Source organism: Tachypleus tridentatus, chromosome 9 (assembly GCF_004210375.1).
Source record: "Tachypleus tridentatus isolate NWPU-2018 chromosome 9, ASM421037v1, whole genome shotgun sequence".
Taxonomy (NCBI): domain Eukaryota; kingdom Metazoa; phylum Arthropoda; class Merostomata; order Xiphosura; family Limulidae; genus Tachypleus; species Tachypleus tridentatus.
Genome location: NC_134833.1, coordinates 30,674,326 through 30,688,678, shown reverse-complemented (window position 1 = coordinate 30,688,678; position 14,353 = coordinate 30,674,326). Strand labels below are relative to the sequence as shown.

At 32.2% G+C, this 14,353-nt stretch overlaps 1 protein-coding gene across 1 annotated transcript in view; it reads left to right on the top strand.

The window, feature by feature from the left end:
* LOC143224975 (uncharacterized) overlaps nucleotides 1-7,768 on the top strand; it is an 80,479-nt gene extending 72,711 nt beyond the window's left edge. Inside the window, 2 exon segments of the mRNA XM_076453543.1 lie at nucleotides 2,348-2,512; nucleotides 4,852-7,768. Of these exon segments, the coding sequence (XP_076309658.1) occupies nucleotides 2,348-2,512; nucleotides 4,852-5,076 (390 nt within the window). The 3' untranslated portion in view covers nucleotides 5,077-7,768.
* The last annotated feature ends 6,585 nt before the right edge of the window (nucleotides 7,769-14,353 follow it).

Below are 14,353 nucleotides of genomic sequence, written 5' to 3'. Positions count from 1 at the left end.
ATAGATAACCTTCTTCATATGGCAAATTATCAAGTAAAATAATGACAGACAACATAGATTACCTATCCTAAATGAAAAGTTAATTAGACAGTTGCTTTATATAAATCCCTGAATTAGACAGAATATGTTTCAAATCTGAAAGCAATAGCATGTGATGGACTTTGAAGAATTATGTTCCAGTGAAAGATACCAGCCACTTTAGAAGTTAACAAATGGAAGTTGTTATCAAGAGACATTATCTATTTATAGCTGCATCTGAGGAAAGTGTTTTTAAGGATTCCAGAAGAGACATTTGGATAATCATCTTGAAAGTTTCACTAGAGCAAAGGGATGGGAAAATGGGAGTGCTAACAAAGTTGTGTTTGGAAACAAAAATTAGTTACATTTGAGAAACAACTTCTGCTGGATTGAATGCAATTGCATGTATTTGTTATTACTGTTTGAAATTGCCTAACAGCTAAAAAACTATAGAACAAATGTAGTTGATGCTTTTAGTACTGTACGAGATATAAACACTTTATTATTTCCACAGTATTTTAACAGCTGAATGTTTCAGTGCTTAAGTGACATTGGAAAGCATCCATAAATGATTTTACTAGATTGAATGTCACCTGTAGGTAAAAGAATGATATACTTACATCCTTTGCTGAGAAAAGAAAATATACCAGAAGAATCAACGTGAATAGTTATAATGGTATTATGTCAGCTGCTATTATCAAAATGTGGAAGTAAATATATGATGACAGTGAAAAAATGTGTACCCGGTATACTGTATGGCTGGATACTGAATGTTTTAAGATGAGACACTTGTGAAGGTTAGAATCTTGTACCAAGTGCCAAGATCCAGAAATAGACTTGCTGATAATGATACAACACAAAGGACTCAGTATAACAAATATGAAAGAAAACATAATAAGATACTTTATTATTGAAGAATCTCAAAATTGTATGATGAATTCATCTATAAAATTATTATTCATTGGAACTGCAGAATATAAAAACAGAGATGATATTTGGAAATATTTCTTTGGAGCAGTTCTAGAGGGTTTAGAATTTTAATACAAGGTAATTCTTTATTGAATACTAATGTGATCCTTTGCTACGTCAGCAGGCGTGTTTATGTAAAAACGGCTCATTTGGGTTGAGAAAATTTTTTTATGTGCAGGAGCGAACAATTTTTTGACCTTTTTCAGTCATTGTCAGGTTTACAATGAAAGAAAGAGGTAACTGACCGGAAGCTGACCACATGTTTGAAAGGGGTTGTGTAACTGAGTTTCGGAATGTAGAGGACGTGCTTAGATATTTGAACATATAATTTTATATGGTCAGCTTCTGGTTAGTTACCTCTTTCTTTCTTTGTGAACTTGATGATGACTGAAGAAGGTCAAAATGTTGTTTGCTCCTCTATATAAAAACAATTTTCTCAACCCAAACGAGCCATTTTTACATATATATTTTTCTCTTAAAGTGTGTTTTATCAACCTCACTGAGTAGGTGTGTTTGTTTTGATTATACTTTGCCAATTAACGGTTGTGTTTTTGTAAGTTTTTTCATGAGTGAAAGTTATAAAACTGTTAAACTATTAATATAACCAACCTGTGAACTCTGTCAGGATCCCAGGTAATCACATTCTAAATTTTTTAAAGAATTTTTAAGAAGTTTTGATAGAACAACAACTGATGCAAATCTCAGATATTCTCAACAAGTTTACCACAAAAGATGGACATAAACCATCATGTTTACTATAAAAACAAATAGAGTAGACCCAATTTTAAATTGATATCATTGTTCAGGAAATATTTTAAATGTTGTATTATAGCATACTTGAGGAATTAATTTTGTAAATTCATGACATTCTAATTTTGTAAAAATTGTAATTGAAGTGTGAAATGAATCTAATGTTCATGCTTCACGTCTGAGTATTGTTTTAATATTTTCTTTGGAAAATAAACTGATCAAGATATACGAATAGCATTTCATAATTAGTAGTATATACTTACAGAATATTGTATTTATTGAAACAAATATTGGAAAACAATTAATTACTGGGTTTTTGTTGTGTACCATGATACTGTTGTTTTATCTGTTGTTTGTAAATGTGAGATTTATTTGCCAAACATTAGGTTATTGAAGAAATGAAAGGTTATATCGATTTGTTTTGCTTATGTTTTATTGTTATATATGTTAAATTAGAATTTCTTTTGTATTATTGTTTTCATAAGATAAAATATACTTTGAGGTGTATTTTGCAGTTGTTGTTTTGTGTATGTGATTTCCTGAAACTGTTTGTGAAAATGAAGTATTATAAGACACTAGTTCATACACTATTTTGATTCCTCTTCTGTAGATTGGCGACTGTGCAGTATTCCTGTCAACAGGAAGACCTCACCTCCCATTCATTGGACAGATCAAAACCATGTGGCAGTCGTGGGTTGGCAACATGGTGGTGAAGGTGAGGTGGTTTTACCACCCAGAAGAAACAAAAGGAGAAAATCAACTTCTCGATCCAAAGGTAACAAAATATCTCTGTTGTTTGTAAAAAATGAAGAATATTCTATTTCATTTTTTGTGGGAGTTAGGGAAAAATGTGGTACTATAGTGTCATACAATCATTCTTCAACATTATTGTTTGGTGGTACGACTTTTGGAAATGATTCTCAATCACATACTAATATCAGTTTATACTTTTGACAAAGATACTGGAAATAAGTGAAAAGACATACTAGAAACAGAAAAATTATTTGATATTTTCTTAAATTTAAATACAAAATTAACTACTTTTTCTCAATTTTTTTCTTATAATTGATTATTGATTAAGTTATTTTTGATTATTAATTAATTATGTTATAATTGTGAAGCAGTAATCTACAAACATTGGATTAGATAATCTGTAATGTCAAGTGTCTACTTTATTAAGTTAAATACTTGATAATGCAATTTTACTACAAATGCTTCATTGTCATTGAAATGAAAAAAAATCTAATAATTTGCAACTGCTTTTAACTCAGGAAAATTGTGTTTCAGAATAGAAATAGTAAATATTTATGCACACTCATAGCATATGATAAAAGTTATTGATTATTAAATAAATTATTCTTTTTACCATGTGTGGATTATAGATAGTATCTTTTTAATTTGATAAATTTATTTTGTTCTGCCTCTATTCATTTTCATGTTAGAGCGAGGAAGACATAAAGAGAAGAACCCTTAGTACAGTATAGGTATAACATTAATTTTAAACATTTCTGCTCTTTAATGTCATTGTACAATTCAACCCAAAATTAATGTCTGACATAGCTATGATAAATGAAAATAAATGGTAATGGATAAACAGTAATCATATTGAGTTAAACCATGGTAAATTTGTATGTTATTTTTGAAACCATGCAATAATTTTATCACAAAACCATTTTGGGATGGTAAATAAAACTTTACTAGTTAAAGGATACTAGTTAGAATTCCAGCTATATATTCCCATTTTCATGTTACAAAGCCATATGTATGGAATCTGAGATTTTGATTTTACACACGTTTAGAAATAATGTGTGAAATGGTCTTTTTGATTTTACGTAGATACCAGCAGATATATCTGTGAGATGCATAGTGAGAGGCTTATGAAAACTTTTTTCTACCAAAATATGTTAGTGGCAGTATAAAGAATTGAAAGAACATAATAATAAAAATTATTCAATACAACTGGGCTTGATTACTTTAGTAACATTTTATTTTCTATTTTCATCACAAAGTAGTAAGTAACATGTGGTTTAAAAACATCTCATTTAATATAAGTGTCTTATCTGGAAAGCATATAAAAACGCATGTGAAAAAGAAATCTCTCAAATGAATGATGGGATTTGAAAACAAAATACAGTTGTAGAATTAATGTTTTATCCATTATGAGTAGAAATAGTGTTTGTTTTTGGCTTAGTATGCCAGTAATGATTGAAATTATAGAGACTGTAATGTATGCCTCATGTTGTGAAAGAGAAAACTGGAGAAATTTCACCAATGCCTATTGTAGCTATCCTCACTTATTAATCTGTATTTAGTAAGCATTGGAGCTATGAGATCTGTGTATTTTAAAATAAAGATAACTTATTCTTGAGGCACTCCTAAATAATTTACAGTTGATTAACTCTTTAAACCCATACTTTTGTGCACATTCTGCAAGAGTTGTTTTCCTGATGTCTTAATAATTATTATGATACCTTATATAATTTCCATTCTTTTTATAAAAGGTGGATAACAACACGGTTTGGATTAGTTTTCAACCAAAGAAATATAAATGATATAAGATGCTGTTACCATCCTATGGGTAAATCAGGATTTTTGGTCACACATTGGCAGCATCCACTCAGGTTTAAGGAGCTAAACCATATCTGACAGGTCCAAATGCAAAAGCCTAGGAGGAGTTAGAGGGCAAAAAAAGTAAACTTCTCTCAAAATATTATACGATTTAGGAGGGAGAAGGATCTGAGATAGCCTCCCTGTGATTTATTTATTATGGTTATTCAGGAATAGCACCTGAGATGGTCTGTCTCTTGCTGACTTTATATATCATCATTATTGAAGAGTGAGATCTGAAATGGTCTCTCCATGCTGACTTTATGTAATTATTTAGGAATGAGCTTTATTGTGTTCTCTTTCATGTTGGCTCTGTATACTATGATTAATTAGAAATGTAATCTGAAGTGTTGTCTATCATGTTGACTTTGCATAATGTGATTTTTTTCTTTCATCATTGTATTTGTGACTATTCTTCATGTATTCTGTTAATTGAAAAATATTCTATTAAATTACATGTTCTATTCCTTCTTAGAGTAAGTTTGATATTTGTATTTTTCCATTCAGGGGGCATTGTTCCAGTCACCACACATGGATGAGAATGACCTGCAAACAATATCCCACAAATGTGAACTTCTTTCTTGGACAGAATATAAAGCCAGGAAGGTTGCAGAAACTTCACATGAAAATTCCCACTATGGCTCAATGTTTGATAATAATGACATCTACTACCTGGCTGGAAGCTATGATCCCCTAACTTCTGTACTGAGTCTAGAAGAAGGGGTATCATGAGGTAGTTATATCCAGTCAAAAACTCTTAAAAGAAATGAAACTGTAGAAAAGTTGCTCACTAAAAATTTACTTTTTATCCAGTTTCAAAAAGCAGGGATTCTTATTATACAGTTTGCTGCAAATTTTTTTATAGAGAAACAAACAATGTAAATAGAATTGTATATAAATATATTGGTTGAGAGAGATTTAAATTTCTTTATACTAATTTATCATTTTGGTTTGAAAAAAACAACAAAAAACAGTCCCATATATAAATTGTGAAATTATTACTACAGCTAAGATATTGATTTATAAATGCAAGAGTATATATGTATTACTATGCGACTTGTGAGAGAGAAAAAGAATGGAGAACTGGCAGTTTTCTAAGCCACTTTATAAGAAAATTATTGACAGACTTTGTGAACACTTACAGTTAAATCTTATTTCACTGCATATATAAGAAGGGATTTCTTTAATAGTATATTGTATGTAACCATGTTATTTATAAGAAATATTAAAAGCATTTAATTACGACTTTGAATATTGTGACATTATCAGGTTTTCATTTACTCACCTAGACACATATACATTTGGAGAATAGTACACTGTTGTTGTCTGTTTTCTGACTGCCTGTGACCTGAGAAATGATTGTCATCAACAATGGTCTTGTTATTGTAATAATAATAATAATATGTTCCTGGGCATTTCTTTGATTAAGTCAGTTTTTACCGTCATATCTGTATGCATTCTTGGTATATCTGGAATATGTTACATATATACAAAAGAAACTATTTACATAAAAGACTTATTTAAAGTTTGATACCATTTCTTGTCAGTGCTGAAAAAAGGTTCACATGTATTGTCATCAAGAAAGTTCTGGTTAAAAGTATGAAAAGAACATAAAATTCCATTGTTGATAGTTAGGTGGTGGTAATGATATACTTTTGTTGAGAGGAACAAACTTTCATACTGCTACAAGGTGTTGAAAGTTGAATTTTGATGCTAATGCTAGTATTAATAATACTATATTAAGTACAGATACTTGTGTTTGTAAGGCTGACAGACTCTTAAAATGTTTGTGCCTTAAACTGTGACATTATTTTTAAGAAAAGAATAAAAAGCTATAAAAGTAATTAGTTGGGTGGAAACACTGTTTACTCAAACTGATTCATAGAAACAGATTTTGTTTTGTAGTGCAGATAAACTAAAGAAGAAAATTCAAGTTTTTCATGTAATAAAAGGTATAAAGAAGCTCATGGTTATAACATTTTTGTGGTGAGTTAGTCGCAGTTGTTATTTGTGGCAATCTTTAAAAATAAACTTCTCTAAAAGGTAACTTCTTTTACTGTAAAAGATATATAGGTGAGTTGAGCATACCCTGAATGTTTTAGTAATATGTATTTGTTTAAGTTAAGTGATAGAATTTCATATAAATATTCCTTTTTGTTTTCAGAGGTTATTGAATACTGAAGACTATTACAAATATTATATATAATATATATATATATATTTTTTTTTTAGTGATTAGATACTACTGAACAGTATTACACAGTTCAAAAGTATCAAGGGCATGGTTCCAAGAATAAAACTGTATGATAATATCTAGTAACAAAGAATCAGTCTTAACTATGATAAGTTATTGAACTTTAAGGTGCATTACTAAAATAACAAGAAGAATTTAATATAAGTGTTACTGGTGAGTTCTCCTTTTAAGGGATCTTTGTTGGTTGCTTGAAATCTAACATAAAACTCCTGGCTTTAGCAATCGGATATTTAACACAAATAATCACTATATGAAGTAACTGCAGTTCAGTTATACCAAAGTGAATAAATTATGAATGAAAAAAATGTGTTGTGCTGAAGATTAGTCTTCAATTTTTATATACCAGTTATTATCTTACATAAAGCAAGTTAAGCTTTTGGATTACATATGACCAAAGCTATTGTATACAAGTCATTTTGGAAATATTGAAGATAAATTTGAGGCCAAAGTTCACTGTATTCACTCTGTAAAAGTTATACTTTGGTTACAATTTATTATTATTATTATTATTGAAAACTTATGCAGAGTATAGATTTTTTCTCTAAAGGATATCTGTCTATATGCAAACGTGTAACTCTTAATATTTTAAATGAAAATGTAAAGTATTATATATATATATATAGATATATATTATATATAATATATATGTTATATGGAATTATACTTAGTATCTGTGCCTATATTTTTCTATTGTTAGCTTGAGGTATTGCAGAATTTATGAATAAGTAAGTAAGGGGAAGGTAGGTAGTGCTATCAGGTTGAATGAACCCAAAAAAGGAAAGGTTAGCTATTTTGTACAAAAAAGCATGTTTGCAACTACATCTATCTCCTGTAGAAATGCTAACAAGTGACATACTTAACGTATTTTGCTTGATGAAATCCAGTCTTCGTATGAAATTTCTTTGGTAATGGTAGTCTTTAATCAAATACTTTTTTGATTTGCTTTTAGTTCTAAACTTTCAGTTTGAAGAGGGTTTTGTGTAATAAATAAATTATAAAGTTATGCAACATTCTAAGACATATCATCTAATTATAACTGTGGTATTTTATTTTGTGCATTTATTGTAAAAAAATAAGGTACTGTTGAGCACTTTGGTTCATGTAATCACTTGTACAGAGAGTCATGCCTGGTTTGTAAGAGATGTTCAATAAATCTGTAAAGTGTTGCTATTTGCTTGTTATGATCCACTTCAATCTCTTGACACTTTGATTCAGCTATGTTTATCACAAACATTGATATACGTAAAGGTAAAAAAATCATTTTAACTATGACAGTTAATGCAATGAAACAGTATTTGTTGATAAAAAATACACAATGAAAGTGAGGTTAAAAACGGATAAAATTTGTTCGTAAAAGAAAAGTTAAACATCCATTTTCACAATGCAAGCTCGAGAATTAGAGGTAAATGAGAAACATTTTTATTTCAAACCATAACAAATATGTATATATAGGAAGTATTGTAAGAAATTATATACATCAATAATTTCATACATACATCAAACTATGATGTTACTGTAAGATTAGGAACTCTTAAAATTATTTTATGATAAAAAAATACGTATAAAATGGTAAAGTTACACATTAAATAATTGAGCTAGAAATAAACCAAAACAAAGTAGGCTTGAAGACGATATCACTTCTGTTCACTTCCAGTTGTTGAGTGATTTTAGTTATTTTTTTTGTATATCATTCATTCATACATTCAGGTTTATAAAGTTAGCCGTTTTGTTTTTGTTGATTGTTTAATTATTATGTGGTTATTAATTGTTATAGAATTTAATTATTGCAATATGACCCTAAATTACAAAATAAAACCAGAAACATATGACATCACCAAGAAAATGTGCAAGTTAGTCATTAATTTGTTTTTTGGTTAACTTGATAAATTTTATCAAAATGAGACATTATAACTGAAAAACAATGATAACTGCATTTTTTAAATTGTTAGCAATATTTATTTTAAATGCGTCAATTTACGAATATCTTGCTAAATTATTTATTTGCACATACTTATACAATTTCATGTAACGGTTTCTAAATAATATATTTTAATTCAACTGAAGAATAAGATGTTTTGTGAAGCAAAAAAAAATGGTTCTCATAAAATTCACGTGAACAATCGAATATTGTAGCCTTTCATACCTCGTAGACAGTTGGGGCCCGGCATGGCCAGGTGGGTTAAGACGTTCGACTCGTAATCCGAGGGTCGAGGTTTCGAATTCCCGTCGCACCAAACATGCTCGCCCTTTCAGCCGTGGGGGCATTATAATGTGATGGTCAATCTCACTATTCATTGGTAAAAGAGTAACCCAAGAGTTGGCGGTGGGTGGTGGTGACTAATTGCCTTCCCTCTAGTCTTAATTAGGGATGGCTAGCGCAGATAGCCCTCGTGTAGCTTTGCGCGAAATTAAAAAACGGAGCAAACACAGACGATTGAAATATTAAAACCTAATGCAGCAAGTTGTAGACTCATTTTCAGAACTTTCATGTGGACGACCGAAATATAATTGTTTTATATAAAAATGTTTAAACAATTAAAACACTAGTTTTCACAACTGGTAACTCGTGAACAATTGAAACAAGTTTTTGTGAGTTTTTTTTTATGGAATTAAAATACTTTTGGTGTTCATAACGTGTTAAAGGTTAAAGAAAAACTGTAGTTTCATAATGTGCAGATGAGCGAAATATTGGAATTCTCATAATATTCATTTAAATGATCAATCTGCTCTTTTCATTATCCTTGGGCGATCGAGCACACTGGTTTTTACAAGATTTACATACATATTCGAAATACCCTAGTTTCCGTGATCTTTTTGTATATAGTCAAAATACACTATAATTTTTATAACTTTCATATGGACGATAAAACATGTTATTTATAGTTGCTCTCATTAAAATAATGCTTACACACACATGCTTGGTTTTGTTTTGGTTTGTTTGTTTTGGAATTTCGCACAAAGCTACTCGAGGGCTATCTGTGCTAGCCGTCCCTAATTTAGTAGTGTAAGACTAGAGGGAAGGCAGCTAGTCATCACCACCCACCGCCAATTCTTGGGCTACTCTTTTACCAACGAAGAGTGGGATGACAGTAAGTCCTACTATTTGTTGGTAAAGAGTAGTCTAACAATTAGCGATGAGTGGTGTTGACTGGTTGTATTCTCTCTAGTTTCTCATTTTAAAATTATGGAGGGCGCGGATAGTTCTTGAGTAGCTTTGTAATAAATTCACAAAAAACAAAAAAAGAAATACATAGATACTGTTGCACACCTCTTGAAAATTAAAGTTTTGATTTTACTATAAATGTATATAATTTTCAGATACACTGACAATATTAGAGAAAGGAATAATAATAGCAATAACAAAGAAAAATCAGAAAATGTTATGTATGGTTAAACTTAGTTTTTTTACCTAATTGAACTGAAGGAAGAGACTTGACAAAATGGCAGTGAAAAACAAGTAATTTTCGACAAAAGATACAAACACAATTGAATAAGATGCGCAAACTGAATAAAAGATAGTGATTCTGTGTAGAGACTATACAGAGATATGTGTCATTAAAAATCTGACAGAAACTGACAGACTACATTTTTTCATATATAACATAATGGGATCATCTCTTTCAGAGCAGCCTGGTATGGCCTAGTGCTTAGAGCGCTCGACTTGCGATCTGAGAATTATGAGTTTGAATTCCCGTCACCGAACTTGCTCACTCTTTTAGCCATGGGGACGTTATATAGTTACGGCCAATCCCACTATAAGTTGGTTAAATAGTAACCCAAGAGTTAGCGGTAGGTAATATTGACTAGTTACCTTCCCTGTAATCTGTCACTGTTAGATTAGGAACTGCTGTTGCAAATAGCCTTCGTTTAGTTTTGCGCAAAATTCAAAACAAACCTCTCTCAGAACGCACACAACATACACAACCAAAATGCTGTAGCTGTAACACACAGCAAATTGCCCCCCAATGACACAACGGAATGTCTGAGGACTTACAACACTAGAAACCGGGTTTCGATACCTTTGGTGTGAAGAGCACAGATAGCCCATTGTGTAGCTTCGTGCTTAATTAAAAACAACCAAACACAGCAAATAACAAGGGACGTGCTCCTAGTAGCACAGCGGTATGTTTGCATACTTAAAATGCTAGAACCCAATATTTAGCATTTGTAAGCAAGAGAATTAAAATCCATATGAAACCTACACAAAATAAAGAAGAAAACGTAAACAAAACAGAGAGAAAGACACGTCGACTATCAATAACTAGAAAAACCAGAACCATTAACATGTTGTCTGCAACATAAACATGCGCACAGGCAGCACTTGCACAGATACAGAATGAAGGAACACATAAACAAATAAAGCAAACACAACCTCAACCCACAAACATTACTACACAACAACAAGAACAATATATAATCCCAACATGTCACGGACAAACATTTTTTGTTTGTTTTGGAATTTCACACAAAGCTACTCGAGGGCTATCTGTGCTAGCCATCCCTAATTTAGCAGTGTAAGACTAGAGGGAAGGCAACTAGTCATCACCACCCACCGCCAACTCTTGGGCTACTCTTTTACCAACGAATAGTGGGATTGACCGTCACATTATAACGCCCCCACGGCTGGGAGGGCGAGCATGTTTGGCGCGACGCGGGCGCGAACCCGCGACCCTCGGATTACGAGTCGCACGCCTTACGCGCTTGGCCATGCCAGGCCCCACGAACAAACAATAAATGAAGTTAATATGCAGCCAAAAGTAATTTCTTTCAATTCCTTGCATAATACTAAAACCCAGAAGATCAAAATCCTTGTATCACATTATTTATAACAATTGCCAAACAACACTACAATTATATTACATAATAGAAATATACGTAAATTTAAGAATGCAAACTCTACAGAACAAAAGTACACAAAGCTAAAGAAGCAAATAAATCATCCATACCCAGACTGTCTGAAACAAACGAATCAAAGAAAATTCATGGACATAATCCTGAAAAGGAAATAGCACCAGAAAGTATAGAGGAAAAGCATTTCCAGCATGTAAATAATCATAAGTAAACCTATAGTTTAGAAAGGACCTAAAGCCCGATGTCGAAACAGTGAATGCATACACTATCCACATAATAAAAACGTTAATGCTTTACATTTGACTTTACTACAGAAACTACGTAGTGTACGTGAACTTCCTGGTGTGATTTGAGCACCACAAAGGAACGACACAATATTATACTGGGTGTTTCTCGTTGGGGTGTCTATATATAATTTAACTTTTCCTGTTTTTTCTGTTCGACGTTAATTACCTCACTGGTTTCGATACCCGTGGTGGGCATAGCACAGTTAGCTCATTGTTTAGCTTTGTGCTTAACTATAAACAAACAAACCGACGTAATTTTATGATTTGAATTATTTTAACTTATTGTTAGTATTTGGCTTTACTTTTAGTAACTCAGTTAAATCACTTCATATTTTATCTTGCCTACAGATGTAGAATTTAGCTTTTAGATTTGCATACCACAAAATGTTTCATTAAAGTCAACCGAATAAGCGGTTGATGAGGAATATTATTGTAATCAGGTGATATTTTTCGTGTGTGAGACAATATTTGCTGTTATTATATAATGTTGCCCCCCGCTAGTATGTCTTCGGATTTACAACGCTAAAATCAGGGGTTCGATTCCCCTCGGTGGGCTGAGCAGATAGCCTTTGTGGCTTTGCTAAAAGAAAAACACACACAAACACATTATATAATGTTACCCTTTTAGACATATTATTATAATATGTGTCAAGAAAACTTCCTAATGAAATAGGTGGTTTGTGTGTTGGACTTGTAATCCGAGCGTTGCGGGTTCGATCCCCCGCTACACCAGACATGTTCGCCCTTTCAGCCGTGGGAACGCAATAATGTGCGATCAATCCCATTATTCGTTTTTTTTTTTCTAATTTTGGGCAAAGTTACACGAGAGCTATCTGCGCTAGCCGTTCCTAATTCAGTACTGTAAGACTACAGGGAAGGTAACTAGTCATCAACATACTCTTTTACGAGTGGAATTGACCGTCACGTTACAATGCCTTCACGGCTGAAAGAGCGAGTAGGTTTGGTGCGACAGGGACTCGAACCCGTGACCCTCAGATTACGAATCGAGCGCCTTAACCAACTGGCCATGCCGGATCCCATTCGTTGGTATAAAATTAGGGACGACTAGAGCAACTCTCCCTCCCGTAGCTTTGCGCGAAAATCAAAACAAAAAACAAACTTATGAAATACAAGGGCTTAGCCAGCGCTAAAAAGTTGTAAGGGTGAGAAGAAATTTAAAAAAAATGGATTTTTTTCTTCCATACAAAGAGTTTAAGGGATGTAGCTCAGTTTAAATAAAATTCGTAATACAAAAATATTCCAATAAGAATAAAAATAAATAAGAACCTAGCAGTAATATTCAAGCTGCTGAGTCATAAAGAGCTTTTGGAATATTGGGGTGGTTGTTTGACTCCCAAATCCCCCTGGTTACGCCCCTGACGATATATTTTATAATTTCTGGTTATTCCTTTATCTTTGTAGCCAATCAGATTAAGAGCTGATAACGTTTAAAAGTAACTCACGTAAGACACCTTGGGAATTTTCAGTTTGCTGAAGGAAAACAAAGAAACAAACAGAAAAAACTACACACACCCCAAAACATAAAAATAATCTTTAAATTAATAATTCAAACTTAGAGATCCCTAACATATATTTTATGAAAAATAAAAAGTTTACCTCATAAACTTTTATTTCTTTTTTATTCTTTTTCTCACTTTCATAATCCTGGCGTTGTTAGTGTTCACAAAGCTAAATAAAATACAATCTGGCAAAAACAAGGCTATTATTAAATATAATAATAATTTTATCGTTTCAGTTAAAGATTATATAAGCCAACTTACCAACAGTAATATAACATACTATACTGTTTAGTATTCTAACTTGTTCGCCATCGTTCTGTTCTTAAGATTTGGTATTTTAAATGTCATCTCCGTAGCAGTAACATGTAAATACACTGCTGGCTAAAATCTTAGGGCCAATGAACATAAAGAAAAATATGCATTTTGCGTTGTTAGACTCGCTACTTATTCGAAAGATGAAAATAAGAAAAGGGCAAATAAAAATAAAAACTTTTTCAGCATTTAATATGGAAAATGTGAACACTATGAAATTAATCTAAATACTAGCTGGTCAAAAGTTTAAGACCATACTGAAACGAAGCGTTAATCGGTAAACACGTAACGAAATTTAGTCATTTGTGTTCAAGCATTAGCGTTGTCAACATTTCTTACTGACATCTCCTGTGCTACATTGGGTAAAAACGTGGAAAAGGCTAAAAAGTTGACAGAGTTTGAACATAGCAGAATTGTCGAGCTGCAAAAGCAAGGTCTCTCTCAACGTGCGATTGCTGGTAAGATTGGGCGTAGTAAAACTGCTTTTGCAAATTTCTTAAAAGAATCTAAGGATACGGAATGAGGATTTTAAGTGGTCGACCCACGAAAATTTCGCCAGCGTTGAGCAGGAGGATTTGACGGGTCGTTCGGCAAGACACCAGCCGATCGTTGAACCAGATTAAGGCCCTTACGGACGCAGAATGCAGCTCAAGAACAATTAGACGGCATTTACGAGAGAAAAAGCTTTAAAAACCGTAAACGGCTTCAAAGGCCACGCCTCCTTCCACACCACGAAACAGCTCGGTTAAACTTTGCTGAGAAGCACCAAACATGGAACGTAGGAA